The 14,262-nt window shown below is 54.1% G+C and overlaps 5 protein-coding genes across 5 annotated transcripts in view; 3 read left to right on the top strand and 2 right to left on the bottom strand.

The window, feature by feature from the left end:
• Positions 1–30: 30 nt before the first annotated feature.
• P152DRAFT_439448 (uncharacterized protein) lies at positions 31–5,918 on the top strand (the record flags this gene model as incomplete). The annotated part of the gene is made up of 5 exons (XM_033677638.1): positions 31–215; positions 277–401; positions 471–620; positions 668–4,561; positions 4,611–5,918. The coding sequence occupies exons 1-5, from the start codon at positions 116–118 to the stop codon at positions 5,916–5,918; spliced, it is 5,577 nt and encodes a 1,858-aa protein (XP_033532189.1). The 5' UTR covers positions 31–115.
• On the bottom strand, positions 5,822–7,533 carry P152DRAFT_460255 (26S protease regulatory subunit 6B). Its single transcript, XM_033679857.1, has 2 exons — positions 6,797–7,533; positions 5,822–6,737 (listed from the first exon to the last, which is right to left on the bottom strand). The coding sequence occupies exons 1-2, from the start codon at positions 7,377–7,379 to the stop codon at positions 6,055–6,057; spliced, it is 1,266 nt and encodes a 421-aa protein (XP_033532188.1). The 5' UTR covers positions 7,380–7,533; the 3' UTR covers positions 5,822–6,054.
• A 312-nt stretch (positions 7,534–7,845) lies between these two features.
• Positions 7,846–12,245, top strand: P152DRAFT_460254 (uncharacterized protein). Its single transcript, XM_033679856.1, has one exon. The coding sequence runs from the start codon at positions 8,180–8,182 to the stop codon at positions 11,933–11,935; it is 3,756 nt and encodes a 1,251-aa protein (XP_033532187.1). The 5' UTR covers positions 7,846–8,179; the 3' UTR covers positions 11,936–12,245.
• On the bottom strand, positions 12,107–13,809 carry P152DRAFT_89018 (uncharacterized protein). Its single transcript, XM_033683323.1, has one exon. The coding sequence runs from the start codon at positions 13,604–13,606 to the stop codon at positions 12,278–12,280; it is 1,329 nt and encodes a 442-aa protein (XP_033532186.1). The 5' UTR covers positions 13,607–13,809; the 3' UTR covers positions 12,107–12,277.
• Positions 13,810–13,874: 65 nt separating this feature from the next.
• P152DRAFT_89014 (uncharacterized protein) overlaps positions 13,875–14,262 on the top strand; it is a 1,122-nt gene continuing 734 nt past the window's right edge. The window contains exon 1 of the mRNA XM_033683322.1: positions 13,875–14,262. This exon is cut by the window's right edge and continues 734 nt beyond it. Within this exon, the coding sequence (XP_033532185.1) occupies positions 14,002–14,262 (261 nt within the window). The 5' untranslated portion in view covers positions 13,875–14,001.

Raw genomic sequence — 14,262 nt, 5'->3', positions numbered from 1 at the left:
CTTCGAATTCCACGATACGTCGCATCTTCACCTCAAGGCAGCCAAGTATAATGATACTTATTGAACCCTGAAGTTGTAGAATGCTTCTCGATGCGCTTCACTACATATATCCGTAATGTCTCTTGACCCCTCGGTCAATCAGACCCTCCATACTCCACCGACATCGGGAAGGTCGTCCCCGGTCTTCCCTCTACCACGTAGAAATGTCGAGGACGGTATGTCGTTCGGGCTGTGATTTAGTGCTCACAATCTAGGTTTGCTAACGATAAATTGAAGGAGATTGGAGGAAAGACAAGGCATTCCGCCGATATGCCTCCGGTGTTGACCGTGCGCTCGCGGTATACGATAGCCCGCAGCAAGAATGGGCGGACTATATATCATTCCTGGGGAAGCTGCTGAAGGTATTTGTGTCTTGATATACCGAAGGAGAGAAAAATGAGGCTGATTTCCCCCTTCCGGATGAGTGACAGGCATTGCAAGCTCACCCACCAGGAGTCAAAGAGGTTGCTCATAAGCAGACTCTTTCGTCGAGGCTTGCACTATGCATGAACCCAGCATTACCTTCGGGCGTGCACCAGAAGGCACTGGAAGTGTACGGATACATATTTGCTACCATAGGAGTATGTATGATGGCCACTCTCTATAGCAAAGACCTAACGGCAAATAGAGAGACATCCTCGCACGCGACCTCCAGCTATACCTGCCAGGAATCGTCGCAACTCTTAATTTCGCCTCTCTAACAGTCAGACCCCTATTTTTATCGCTGTTTGAGACCTATATCCTTCGATTGGATTGCGAGGCAATCAGACCGGCACTGAAATCAATCATCCTCAGCCTACTTCCGGGGCTAGAAGAGGAGACTAGCGAAGACTTCGATCGAGTACTGCGCGTTGTTGACGGTGTCAGGAAACGGCTCAGAGACTCATGCGATATCTCCGAAGGGGAAGACCCTAATTCGAAAGACTCGTTCTTCTGGCAATGCTTCTTTCTGGCCACTATAACTTCCACGTCGAGACGGCAAGGCGCTTTGGCCTTTCTAGTGCGCTTTCTCCCGAAGTTCCAATCGAAGGCCTCACAAAATGGGGGAGCTCAGGAATCGGAGCTCACCCAGGCGGACCTGTCACCAGCGGCGCACGCCGTCATTTCGCCCGAACCGGGCTTGTTGGTACGGTGCTTTGCCGCAGGTCTGTTGGATCGACAGCTCCTGGTACAGCGAGGATTCCTTGACTTACTCGTCACGCATATTCCGTTGGACTCCCCAGTCCTCCAGAAAACAATCCAGAAGGAAGATCTCGAGCGACTGGTTATGGCAGCAACCAATGTCGTTACCAGGCGTGACATGAGCCTTAACCGAAGGCTCTGGGCATGGTTCCTCGGACCCGAACCGAAGCCTACTGAACAAGAAGGTCGACCAATGTCTCAAGAGCTCAAGAAAGTCTCCTCTTTCGACCCTGCCGCACTCAGCGCGGCGTACTTCGCACAATACGGCTGCCAATCATTATCCAGCGGGATTCTCAAAATGATTCGACAGGAATCCTCATCTGCCACAGAAAAGGCACGACCTTTCAGGATGTGCTTATCGCTCATGGATCGGTGGGAGGTCGGCGGACTCCTTGTCCCTGAGATATTTCTCCCCGCGCTTGAAAGCGTGTTAGAATACCACTCAACGGCGGAGTCAGAGCAGCTAGATGAGGTGATGCGAAGCGCAAACGTCTTCTTCGATGGCGTAGAAAGCGGTCTCATTTGGAGCAAATTGTTTGAGCTTATTCGCGACGCTTTCACCAAGTCTGAACTCAGCAAAGAGGAGAGGCAGCATAAATTGGAACTTTGCCGATTTGTCGTACACCGCTTCAATATTCGCGAGGAGGAAATGCTGCTCTACCATATACCTATGATCTGTCTGGCACTGCTTGTTGCCCTCGAAGATACCGATCAAGGTTCCGCCATTGGTATCGACGCTGCGGTTTCTTTGACCGGACTCAACATTCTGGATGCCCTGATAAATTTATTGCCAGCTAGGGCATTCACAATGAGCGACAAAAGTCAACTTGACTCCGATACGATTGGCAAGGTTGTAATCCTTAAAGCCATATCATCTTTCTACGACGAAAGCCAAGGAAACCTAGAAGTTGCAGAGAGTCCATTCAGCGGACTGTTTGTCGGGAGCATGCTATTACGCTACGCATGTGTCGTTTACATGAAGTTTCTATCGAACTCGGAAACAGGCGACCTCGAGATTCCGACAAGAGTCCTTGTGTCACTGGTCCAAAAAGTGTCCAACTCATCAACAGCGTTGCGACGACTTGGATTCGCAGACCTTCTGCTGAAAGCATTGAAACCGGAAATATTGCATGGGCTGTCTTTGAATTTACCGTTCGCGATCCTGAACTCAGTGTCTAATGCCATCGCCTCTCTACAACGACCGGCTGTTGGAAACGCTTTCTTCCAGCCGACAGAACTAGTACCCGTCCTGGAGTCCTTGCTAGGGCACATATGGCGCTATCTTTCTCCAAGCAACCCTCGATACCACGTTGAGGCAGTTCGGTGCTTTTGGCAACTCGAGAGCGTAACCTCCGAGGAGCGTTACGTCGAGGCAATCTTGACCAAAATATTGTGCGATGGCATTAGCCATTTCCATGACGCGGATCACAGCGGATCGGAGAGTGCGAAGCGACTGGCCACACTCTGGACTCACAGTGTACAAGAGAAGGGCGACAAATCGAAGTCACCGATGATCCGCAGGCCGAGTGGTATGAACCTGAATGGGGTTTCAATGCTGAATGTTGGTTTCGATTCGATGTTAAGCAGGCCAACCTTGATCTTGCTCGATGCCTTGCGAGAACCGGGCTCAGACGTCTGCGTTTTTACAGAAGATTGGTTGCGGAATCTCCCGAATCTGGGGAGAATCTTTGACCTTCTGCTCTCTGGTTTGAAACAGTCCCTGGAGTCGATGCAGAGCAATGGTCCAACGGGCCCTGGAAGCGGCAAGAAATGTCTGTATTACTTGCAACACGTCTCCAACGTCCTCAAGACTGCTTCAGAGCACACCTGGATGATTCTAGCCGGCGAGAGCTTTACGGACATTGGGGACGACTCGAGTGGCCCTGAGGAAACCCTCCAAATCTTCACCATCAAACGATGCCTGGATGTGCTCAACTATAAGGATGGCTCTTCGAATATCAAATCAGACAGCGAAGAACCTATTCTTCAACTACAGCAGACTGCACTTGGCGTCATCCGACAGATATCGCGAAGTCCCTTCTCAGGGCCATTGAAAGAGCTGGAACTTGAGACCCCCTTAATTGCTTTGTTACACTCCTCCCTAGAAATGATGGATCCGCTTCTACAAGACTCTCTACTTGAGACCATCCTCACTGTTCTACGTTTGCGAAACTGGAACCCCCAGGCCTCAACAGAGCGTCGACCACACAGCCGCAAGACATCCAGAGAGCTGAGTATCACTACCAGGATCATGCCAGCGCTCTCTGGAGGTGAAAAAGAACAGCGCCAAGAGCCTGATTGGGTCCCTCCGCGTCAGCTGGTGGACTGCATTCGTCGTGGATTTACATCACCTGCAAGTCGCGATGTACTGGACAGTTGGGTCAAGTTCCTGGCGGAAGTGCTGCCTTTGCTCGCCGAAACCATGTTCCAGAGTTTGATACCGCTCGTTGATACGCTGTGCAAGGAGATTACGTCCGTGTTTGAACAGCTCCGATCTACCTTTAGCAGCCCATCCAAGGTTGTGGACATTGCGCCTGAACCGACGTTGATTAGCCTCATGAACGGCCTTGAACAAATTCTAGCAAGGGCACACGACAGGTTATTATTCGAAGAGTCAAAGCCAACCCAGGCAAAGTCACCGGAGCAGACCCAGAGCTTCTTTGGAAATGTTGTCGGCGTTTTCGCTCCCGAGACCAACCAGCAGAGATCAGCAACGGCAAACTCGAGGCTAACCGTCCTTCTTTGCTTCCAAGACTCTGTCAAAGTCGGCTATGCAATCTGGGCTTGGGGCTTGGTTGGGGCGAAGGAAGTGAATCATCCCACCTCTGCCGCTTCGTTCCACTATACATCATTGCGGATGAGGAATCGGGCCAGACGACTTCTCGAGCATCTATTCACCGCGGAGGCGCTGGAATGCCTTGAGACCCTAGCAGTCGTTTGGTGTCAAACGCCTGTTTCTGGTCCAGATTCAAGGCTGGTTCTAAATCTGCTTAATGTGCTCAACGGCTCACGACCTCGACACACGATCCCTTCAATCTTCAATGCTCTATACAGCCGCACGAATCCGAATGCGCTTGACCCTATGCGTATGTCTACCATGACCAGTGATCTCACTGATATGGACCTTGTTAGCTTCCTTGTGGAGTACACACGGTCCATCGACGATGATGCAATGGATGAGATATGGACGGACTGCGTTGCGTTCCTCAAAGATGTCTTGACAAATCCAATGCCTCACCGGCAGATTCTGCCGGCTCTGATCGAATTCACGGCTATTCTCGCAGAAAAGTCAGAGAACACCAACTTTGGGGAGCAGAAGAAGATGAGGAAAGATCTAGTGGTAAGTCTGGCTATCATGACCAGGAATACTACGATACTGACTGGCGTAGGATGTATTCATTCGACTCCATACGGCCGTCTTTACATCCCGTCCGATGGGCGTTATTCAGGAATCGGCATCGCCGTCGAAAGTTGGGATGCAGACGAATCGATCTGCCCGCTCTTTCGATATCCTACCGGTCCTGTCCTCTACCGTACCAAATCTTCAAGTTATTCTCTCAGAGAACGAGAGAATCGCAACTGTTATCTCCGGAATTTCCACTTCCATAGTCGGGCCGGTCATCCGTGCGAAAGCGTACCCTGAAAATCTCAGCAAGGACTTTATGAACCTTCTAACGCAGATCTCAAAGTCGACTCCCGCCGCAAAGTCATGGAAGAAGGACATTACCGAAGCGTTCAGTGACCCCCGATTCTTCAATACCAAGCTCGACTACATTAAACCCTACTGGCTCTCGATCATCAAACAACTCTGCGTGGTCGACAAAGCCCTCGTTACCGACCACCTCTCCAAAATCTCCGCCCCTACTGCCTCCGGCTTGGTCTTCGGCGTCGGCGCTACCTCTGCGCGGCAAGAAGCAGACCGGAAGACTCAACTCGGTCTCCGACGTGGCGCGCTCTGCTTCCTCGCGAACCCCGACGACTCTTGCATTGGTGAACTCCGCATCGTCGAGGAGAAGATCGTGGAGCTGTTCACCGCGACCATCTCAACCGCCCCATCATCGATCACCCGCGCCGATATATTCCTGCTCCTGCGCGCCGTCCTCCTCAAAACTTCCGCGTCCCACCTCGAGCCCCTCTTTCCGGTCATCAACGCCGAGCTGCAGCGCGTGATTGCCTCGGTGTTGCCTCAAAGCGAAGACACAGAGCTATACACTGCTGCATCCGTCTTACAGGCCTGCAAATTCCTCGACACACTAATCACGATCGCACCCGATGAGTTCCAGCTGCACGAATGGATCTTCGTCACGGACACGATCGACGCAGTGTACCGACCACCAAACCGAACTTCGTCGGCGCTGGTGGACGAGTTGGCAGAGGTGATGGGGAATGCGGACCCAAGCTTTTCGGCGACGTCGCAGCGAGCGGATGTTGGGACGTTCGGGGCGCGGGAAAAGAAACAAAAGAAGCAGTCGTTCTTGAAACTTATCATTGCGAACCTGCGGGAGAGTAACAGCGGATTTGATGTGAGGAAAGTGGGAAAAGCAGAGATGGCGCGACATGTTCTGCAGCCATTCTTTGGGCACTTGAGCATCGAAGCGTTTGAAGGGACGTATAGCATGCTGCCTCCGGATCGAGAGGCATTCTTTGATGATCTACTAGAGGACCTGTTTGCGGAGGAAATAGTGTCAACAGGATAGCTCAGCATTAATTGAAATGGAAGGTGCACACCCAAAACCACGACTTTCATCCCTATGTCTATGGTATATTACACGCCTCCTCGGTGGATGAACGCCGCTGAAACGACCGGAAACAAATGCCAGGTATTCGTATCCACTACCTATAGAACTCGAACGCATCCTTCTCCCCACCAGCCTTCACCTGGCTCGCATACGCATCCTCCAGATCGCCTTGAATGATATTATACCGATTCTTCCTCACCGCCCTCAATCCGGCCTCCTGCATGATCGCGGCAATCACCGCACCACTCAACGGATCGTTCCGCACGATCAGCGAATCCAAATCCACCTCCGGACTCAAACTCATCTTGCTCGCAATCGTGCTGAAAATCAACCGCCGCTCCCGGCGATCCCGCAGGCTCGGGAACTCGATCTTCCTATCCAGTCGCCCGGGCCGCAACAGCGCGGGATCCAGCGTGTCCGCGCGATTTGTCGCCATGATGACCTTGACGTTGCTCGTCTGGTCGAATCCGTCCATCTGATTCAACAGCTCCAGCAAGATGCGCTGCACCTCGCGGTCGGCGCCGGTCTGCGCATCGAAGCGCTTGGTGGCGATGGCGTCAATCTCGTCGATGAAGATGATGGCCGGGGAGTTCTCGCGGGCCATGCGGAACACGTCGCGGACCATGCGCGGGCCCTCGCCGAGGTATTTCTGGACGAATTCGGAGCCGACGACGCGGATGAAGGAGGCGGTAGTGCTATTGGCGACGGCTTTGACAAGCATGGTCTTGCCGGTTCCGGGGGGGCCGTAGAGGAGGACGCCGCGTGGGGGGTCGATGCCTGTGTCACGATGCGGTTAGTTGAATGTAGACGATAAGTGAACGAGTGAAGGCACATACCGATTTGCCTGTACAAGTCAAAGTGCGTCAACGGCAACTCCACCGCTTCTCGAATTTCTTGCTTCTGCATGTCCAGACCACCGACATCTGCGTACGTCACATCAGGCTTTTCATTGTCGCCGAGCATCGCGATGCTCGAATCGGCTTCAGGAGGGAGGATGTCGACCAGTGCGTTCGAGTGTCGGTGCAACGCCACGCTACTGCTCGGCTTCAACAGCTCGCGGTCCAGCGTCGACAATACCCGAACGACATAGTTCGACCCAGTGGACGACTGCACAATCCCGGTGTTCTGATCGATCGCCTCCATGAACTGTCCAATGACCAGCGGCACCGACTGGATCCGCTTGATCTCCTCCTGGGCTCGCACCAGCTCGCGCTTGAGCGACCGTTGCTCATCTTTGATGTACTCTTCTTGCAGGTTGATCCATTCGAGTTGTCGTTGCAGCCGCTTGAAGGTAGAGTACTGGTCTTTCTCTTCGGCGGTGGTGCCTTCGAGGGAGTCGATGTTCGGTATTGATGATGGAGAGAGTTTCTTGTGTGGTGCGAGGGTGTTTACCGGGTTTTCAACGGCGGCGGAGGCCATGGTCGAAGGTAGGTGTCGATGTTTGGAGAGAGGTCTAGGTCACGATTTGCCGCTCCCTCGTGTGTTGTTGCGTGGCTGTCAGCGGCGGAGATGGACGAAGGGATTTTGGACACGACACAAAAGTGAAGGTATTGAGGCCAATAATGTGCAAATCAAGCAAGGAGATGACTGAGGAGAATATGGTCACAGAGTGAATTCATATGGCAAACTTGGGAGCTTCAAAGACGCGGAAGTCGATCTGTTGTCGCCGTCGAAGCTGCTGGCGACATCAGGGGCACGTGACAGGATTCACGGAGCGTGAGTGCACGGATGCCTTGGACTATAAGGAAAATATAAATTACATAAGCTACGCATTACTAAGCTCTGGACTTCATAACAACTCAGGCATCAAGGCAACAGGGAGGCTGTTCACTTTCTCACGGAATTTCCCATTGGGCAACTGCGCCAATCACCCATCGCTCCTCCCCCAAACGGATCGTGACCTTCTCCTCCCTCAGCATCGCGGAACTCCCGCCAACCACCGACATCCCGCCCATCTCAGTTCCGGTGAATTTCCAAAGGTTGGCTATTGTTCTCTCTCTGAATAGTCCCCTCATCATCCTCCATCGCCATTATACCCCCTATACGACCGTCACGCGGTTAGCGACAGCTTTCTTCAACGCGTCTGCCTGTTCGGCAACCTCGCGACTCTAGCCAGAAAACAATCCCCCACGTTCGCTGGTTCGAGTATCCCATTCTATACTTGACCTGGCGCGCTCGCATCCTCATGCGTACTTGAATGCGAGTGCGAAAAGATCGTCATGAATCCATGGCCGGACGCGGGAGTGAATGGCACGACTGATGCCAATGGTGTATATCCATTTGGCACTGCCAACCCCCAGATGATCGATGGCTCCATGTTCAATCCGAATGGCATCGATTTGGGCCAGATCCAGACGCCGCAGCAACAGCTTCCGCCGCAGGGGATGCAGAATGGAACGGTGCGCAACGATTCTCCTGCGTTTAATACTCCTCAGGCGCCATACAACGTCAACCAAGTCGTCCCATCGAAGCGATCGCGACCCGGCGATGAGAACATCGCGCAATCCCCTCGCCAGCATCCTCATAACGTGAGCCTTTCGCGATCGCAAACCCCTCAACAACAAACAGCGCATCCTCCGTTCCCCAACAATCAGTTCTCCGGGCAGAATCTCCACGCACCTACCCCATTTCAACACCTCCACCAAGGCGGATCCAACAACGCGACTCCTTCTCCAACCATGCAGAACCAGCAGTTCCGTCCGCCGGGGAATCAGCAACGCATGCAGACCATGTCCCCCAATCCATTCCCTGGACCGCCACAACAACCGGGTATGGGAATGTCGCCTACTCCGGATCCAAATGCTGCGAGGATGGGGACACCCCAAAACCCCCAGTTCCAGCAAATAGGAGGAGGAATGACTCCCAATCAGATGCCGCAAAACTTCGGCCAGAACTTTGGCATGGCTGGTCCGGGTTTGCCCAACTTCAACGCTGCGGGCATGCCGACTCTTACTCCCGGCCTCCAACAACAACAACGAGAAGCTCAGCGGATCTACCAAATGAAATTTGCTCAACACCAACATCAATTGAACGCGCAACAATCCCAACAGCGCGCGGCGGCCATGATGAACGCGGGAATGATGAACCCGCAGGCGATGCAGAACATGCAAAACATGCAGAACATGCAGATGAATCAGGCTCGACCGCCGACCCAGATGGGCATGAACAATGCCCAGCAGCAGCAGCAAGCAATTGCGGCCACGAATGCACGACAGTACGAGCAGTTCGTCCGCCAAGTTCACAGCTTCAACCAGGGCCAAGGTCGACCGTTTGACGTAAACCCCAACGTGGCGGGCAGACCTGTCAATGTATATCAGTTGTGGATGTGGGTCATGAAGAACGCCCGAGGCAGTCGAAACGTCAGCAAAATGAATATGTGGCCGCAGTGCGCGCTTGGATTAGGATTCAACCCGGCACAGGCTCCTCAGGTGGGCGCTGAACTGAAGGCCATCTATGAGAGGAACTTGGGCCCATATGAGCAGATGTATCTGCAGAGGACTAATGCTGCGCAGCAGCAGCAGCAGCAGCAGCAACAACAACAGCAACAGCAACAGCAACAGCAACAGCAACAGCAACAGCAACAGCAACAGCAACAACAACAACAACAACAACAACAACAACAACAACAACAACAACAACAAAGAGCCATGTTGGAGCAGCAGCAACAGCAGCAAGGAATATCAGGTTCCCCTCCGATGGGCAGTCTGAGAGGTCAGATGGGAATGAGTCCGACCAAACAGCCCGGCGTGTCTATCCCCGGACAAGAAGGGTCGCCCGCACAACTGCAAACTCCTGTGAGGAGCCAAGTTCCTACTCAGCCGCAAGGACCACCTCCAGGACAAGTGACCCCACAAACAGGCGGTGCTGCGAATGCAAATGGATACATGCCGCCAGCGCAACCTGCTTTCATGGACGGAGCGATGTCGGGAAGCGCAACCCCGGTGCCGATGCAGAGATCACAGGAGCCGAAATCCGGGGTGAAACGGACCCCGTCATTAAAAGAGGGCTCACTGCCAGTGCAGCTCCCTAATGGCAACGATGTTGTCGATCGTCCCACAAGCGTAGACACGCAACCCATCAAATTCGGTCCTGAAGACAGCAAAACGTTTATTCCGAGTGTCCGGAAGGAAGTCGGCGGGTATGGTGGCATCTACGTTGAGGCATTCAGCAGACACGGCGAAGAGATTGCAAAAGAGAAGCCGAAAGTACCTCGATGGGAAGAGATCGGCGCAGTGAATATCCATGCTCTCTGTCTTGCTCTGCAATGTGGCATGATCAGGGAAGAACGCTGGGCCCTTGACACGCTCCTCAGGCTTAGCTGCGAGAGCAAGGTGACCATTAAGCTTGATGAAGCCTATGGTCTCGTGGACAGCCTCCTTGATTGTGCCGAGTCGCAAATCGACGAGCTGGATGAGGCAGCCCAGGAGGTGAGCGATGAAGTGGAGCTCCCTTGCTATGAAGAGATGATGCGAGTTGCTCGTTTCGAAGCGGAAAGCATCCAAGATGTCCCTCTCGCTGGATCAAAAGAGTGGGACCTAGATGGAAACGCGGCACGTTTACTTTCGATCATCACCGTCCTCCGCAACTTATCCTTCTTCGAAACGAACGCCCCGCAGCTCGCAGATGAAGAAGTCCTCAAGTTCTGTTCCCAACTCATTCGTCTAATCGGCACCCGCGAGAAGTTTCTGAGAAGCCCTCTCTACACCCAAGACGTGATGAAAGACCTGGTCATCTTCCTTTCCAACATCGCCGACAAAGTCGAGCTACCGAGCAAGGAAGATGCTCACAACATCCTCAATTTCATTCTTGCATTCGCTCCCCAGCAAAGCCCGACCTCGACCTTCCCGTTCCATTTCGAAATCTATAAACCCATGGTCCATCGCTACCTCCCACCTGCGGTGGATACCCTAGCGAAGTTCCTCGCACGCGATGAACCCAATAGAGGCTACTTCAAAGAGCTCTTCTCCGCCGAAGGCTACGGGCCTCATAACGAGCTACTCGCTGGATCCCAACAGAGTCCCATCACACGCAAGCCTCCGCAACTCACCGTTGGCCAAGAGCTCCTCACCCGCGTCTTCGGCATGGCGATCAGCGTTATCCCCGTGCGCGATAGGCCCATGAGCCAGCCAAGCGAGCGAACCCTCTGCGAAATGCGGAAGCCCCTCATCGCGCAGGGCATGCTCTCCGCCGACATCCTCTCCAGCATAGCCCTGGAACTCGCTCTCGTAGCAGCCAACGCCTCACCCAACCACAACGACGACGCGACCACCTCCAACCCCCTCCATCGCGTCACCGGCCGAGCCACGCCCTCCCAATCTTCCCCGCCCCTCCCCCGCCTCTGGCACACCTCTGCGGACGGGTGGGCCGGACACCTCATCCGATTCGTGTGTGTGCGCTCGTCGCAGCTCGCGGACGACCGGCGCAAGCTCAAGGTCATCGAGATGCAGCTGGCACCGCAACTGCAGGGCGGGGGGCGCCACCAGCGGAATACGCAGGCGCTGCAGCAGTTCAACATCGATAAGATGGAGTGCGAGGACTGGGCGAACACGATCCGGAGGGCGATGGGGGTGTTGTTGAAGGTGGCAAGGGGAGCGAGGGTCGGGGAGGAAGATGAGTATAGTGGGGTGGCGAGGGCGGTGAGTAAGGGAAAGGGAAAAGCAGTAAGTCAGGAGACGAATGGGGAAGTGATTATGGAGGAGGACCGGATAAATGGGAAAGTTCAGAATGGGTTGAACAGCGATGGTGATGTTTCACAGGCGGACAGACCTGATGTCGCCAGCGAGGATGCCGATGATGATGTGCACAACGCGTCGGAGACTCCGTTCCAGCGCGTCGCGAGGAAGTACGGTGGTGCGTACGTGCATAGCGACATCTGGCCGCGGAAAGAATGGTTGCTGGGCGCGCAGGGCATGGAGTTTCTGGATCCAAAAGCGCTGAAGATGCTGGAAGAATACGCGGATTTGGAATATACATAAAGCTAGCCCGGTGGTGGCTGCTTCGGATGCTGGTGGCGACGAGTTTGTGTTCCGATAGCAGAGCCGTTACCTACCCTCGTGTGCGAGTTTGTTGTCGTTGATTTGTGGTTGATATGGATCCAGCGAAGTGGATTGATTCGACATTCGAACACTTTTATGAGAACAAGGGGGCTTGCAAGAGGCGCCTGATGATGGATCGGAGAATTCGTGTTTACATTTTCATCTTTTGCGGGGAGTTGGTGTTCGTTGGCAAAACCATGTGTACGCTTGCGATTCTGTACAGTGCAAATAAACCCTATTCGACAAGTTTCCTCGTGCCAATTCCAACGGCTATGGTTGTGCCTATGCCACCTGCTCTTTAGTCTCATGATCATCGTTTACTGCCTCATCGCCAATCTCCATGTCCATCTCCACCCTATCCTCCTCACCATTTCCACCGTCCTCTGCTTCCTCCTCCACCTCCTCCTCCACCTCCGCCTCCTCCCCCTTCCTCAACGCCGCCCTCTTCCTCTGCGGAATCACCTTCAAAAACGCCTCCGCCCAATCCCCGGTCTCCAACCACCGTAACATAATCTGATTGACATGATTCGTAGTCAGCACTTTCCGCGAGCTCATCTGCAGATAGTCGCCAATCGGCAAGCGGGCGGTCTTGATGCCCTTCTCCACCGCGGTCTTGTAGCAGAGGCCTTTATGCCGGTTACGGTCGACGAGTCCGCCGATGATGTACGTGCTGTTGGGTTTCAGCTCCGTGAGCGTTTCGTCCGATTCGCTGGAGAGATAAATGACTTCTCCTTCAGGAAGAGTTCCCCGTCCCTCACCCTTCTCCGCTGTCCGCCCTTCCTCTAACTTATCTCCTTCCTCCCCTCCCTCCCCCATCTCCCACTTCTTCAACGCCCCCTCATACTTCCCCCCCTTCATCCACTCCCTCGCCATCCCCACCACCTCCTCCACCGGCTCCTCCCGAAACTGCATCCCCTTCCACATCTTATACTGCGACTCCAACACCCCCTCGAACCGCTCCTGCAACTTCCCTCCCCACGACGCCACCCCCAAACACACCCGGTACTTCGCCTGCCGATTGTCCGAGTAGCACCGCGTGATCTGGCTGCCCAACGACTTCAGCTCGTTCTCCGTCATCAGCGGCTCGAACGCGCAGTCGAACAGGATCGTGATCGGGACAACCGTCGGCTTGCGGCGTGGGGGCGGTCGGCTTCCGGGCTGGGGAGCGGCGTCCGCGGATTCCGGTGCGTCCGTGGAGGGTAGGAGGGCGGGGGCGGAGGCTTTTTCGGCGCGTTTGCGCTCGCTGCGGCGGATGCGCTCGAGTTTGCGCTTCACTTTGCGGGCGTCGCGCTGGGATTCCCAGTGTTCTTTCCGGCGAAGCTTCTTTAGTTGGTTCTTTGACATGGGCTTGGAAGGGTCAGCGCCGGGATCCTGCGATGGATCGGGCATGTTTTGTGTGGTTCCGTCGGGGGTGGAGGCTAGGGATGGGTGCTCTGATGGCTCGGGGGAGTCATGGTGGGGGTTGTCGACTGTTGGAGTCATCGTGTCGAGGATTGCGTTGTCGGAGGAAGAAGGGACAGAGGGGCCCGATTCAGTATGAGAGTGAGCTGCTTGTGACTTGGAGGAGGGGGAGAGTTTGCGGATCTTGGTCGGACGTTCCTCTTCCGCCATCTTGTTGGGAGTCGGAGGAACAGCGGTTGCTATAGACGGGGAAGGTACTGAAGTCAATTATCCCAGAATCGCCCCGGTATAAAGTACGGAGAACACTGTGACCAATTACGATGCGATCGAAAGGGCACTCGGTCTGTCTAGTGGACGCAAGGGGGAAAAGTCGATGAGATAGTAAATGAAATTTGCATGAAGTTCGTTCTGGTTCTGGTTGGATCGCGAGGCAACAAGGCCAATATCATGACGTTCAGTCATCGTACAAATATTAAACCGGAAAGCTTCAGGGTCTTGAAATCTCCCACCACCATCATAATAAATATCTCAATTGATTGTTTCTCCCTCCCCTCAGCTGCAATTCTAGCATTCGCTTTTTGGGTCAATTGCGTCACAAATTCACCATGCCTACAGTAATCAACATATCGACACAACGGATCCCTCTTGAGCCTCTGACTCCATCCGCATTCGCTCCCTTCGGCACCGTCATATCCAATCCCTCCCGAAACAAAAGCAATGGAACCAGTAACGACACGAACCCCAGCACAAGCAACGTAACCATCCCGTCCCCCGTCTCCGCCAACCAAGGCACCGCCCAAAAATTCCCCCACATCTCCCCCCTCACCAACCACTACGCCCTCGCCCCCTCCACCCGCTCCCACCCC

This window comes from Eremomyces bilateralis (assembly GCF_010015585.1).
Source record: "Eremomyces bilateralis CBS 781.70 unplaced genomic scaffold P152scaffold_17, whole genome shotgun sequence".
NCBI classification, from domain to species: Eukaryota; Fungi; Ascomycota; class Dothideomycetes; order Eremomycetales; family Eremomycetaceae; genus Eremomyces; species Eremomyces bilateralis.
This window is presented reverse-complemented; position numbering and strand designations above follow the sequence as displayed.

Excerpts from the sequence above, each read along its gene's own strand:
- P152DRAFT_460255 (XM_033679857.1), bottom strand. The coding sequence starts at position 7,379 with ATGGCCTCCGCCGCCGTTGAAAACCCGGTAAACACCCTCGCACCACAC. Across the intron at positions 6,738-6,796 it reads TGACTTGTACAGGCAAATCG|GCATCGACCCCCCACGCGGC; the intron begins GTATGTGCCTTC and ends ATCGTGACACAG.
- P152DRAFT_460254 (XM_033679856.1), top strand. The coding sequence starts at position 8,180 with ATGAATCCATGGCCGGACGCGGGAGTGAATGGCACGACTGATGCCAAT.
- P152DRAFT_89018 (XM_033683323.1), bottom strand. The coding sequence starts at position 13,606 with ATGGCGGAAGAGGAACGTCCGACCAAGATCCGCAAACTCTCCCCCTCC.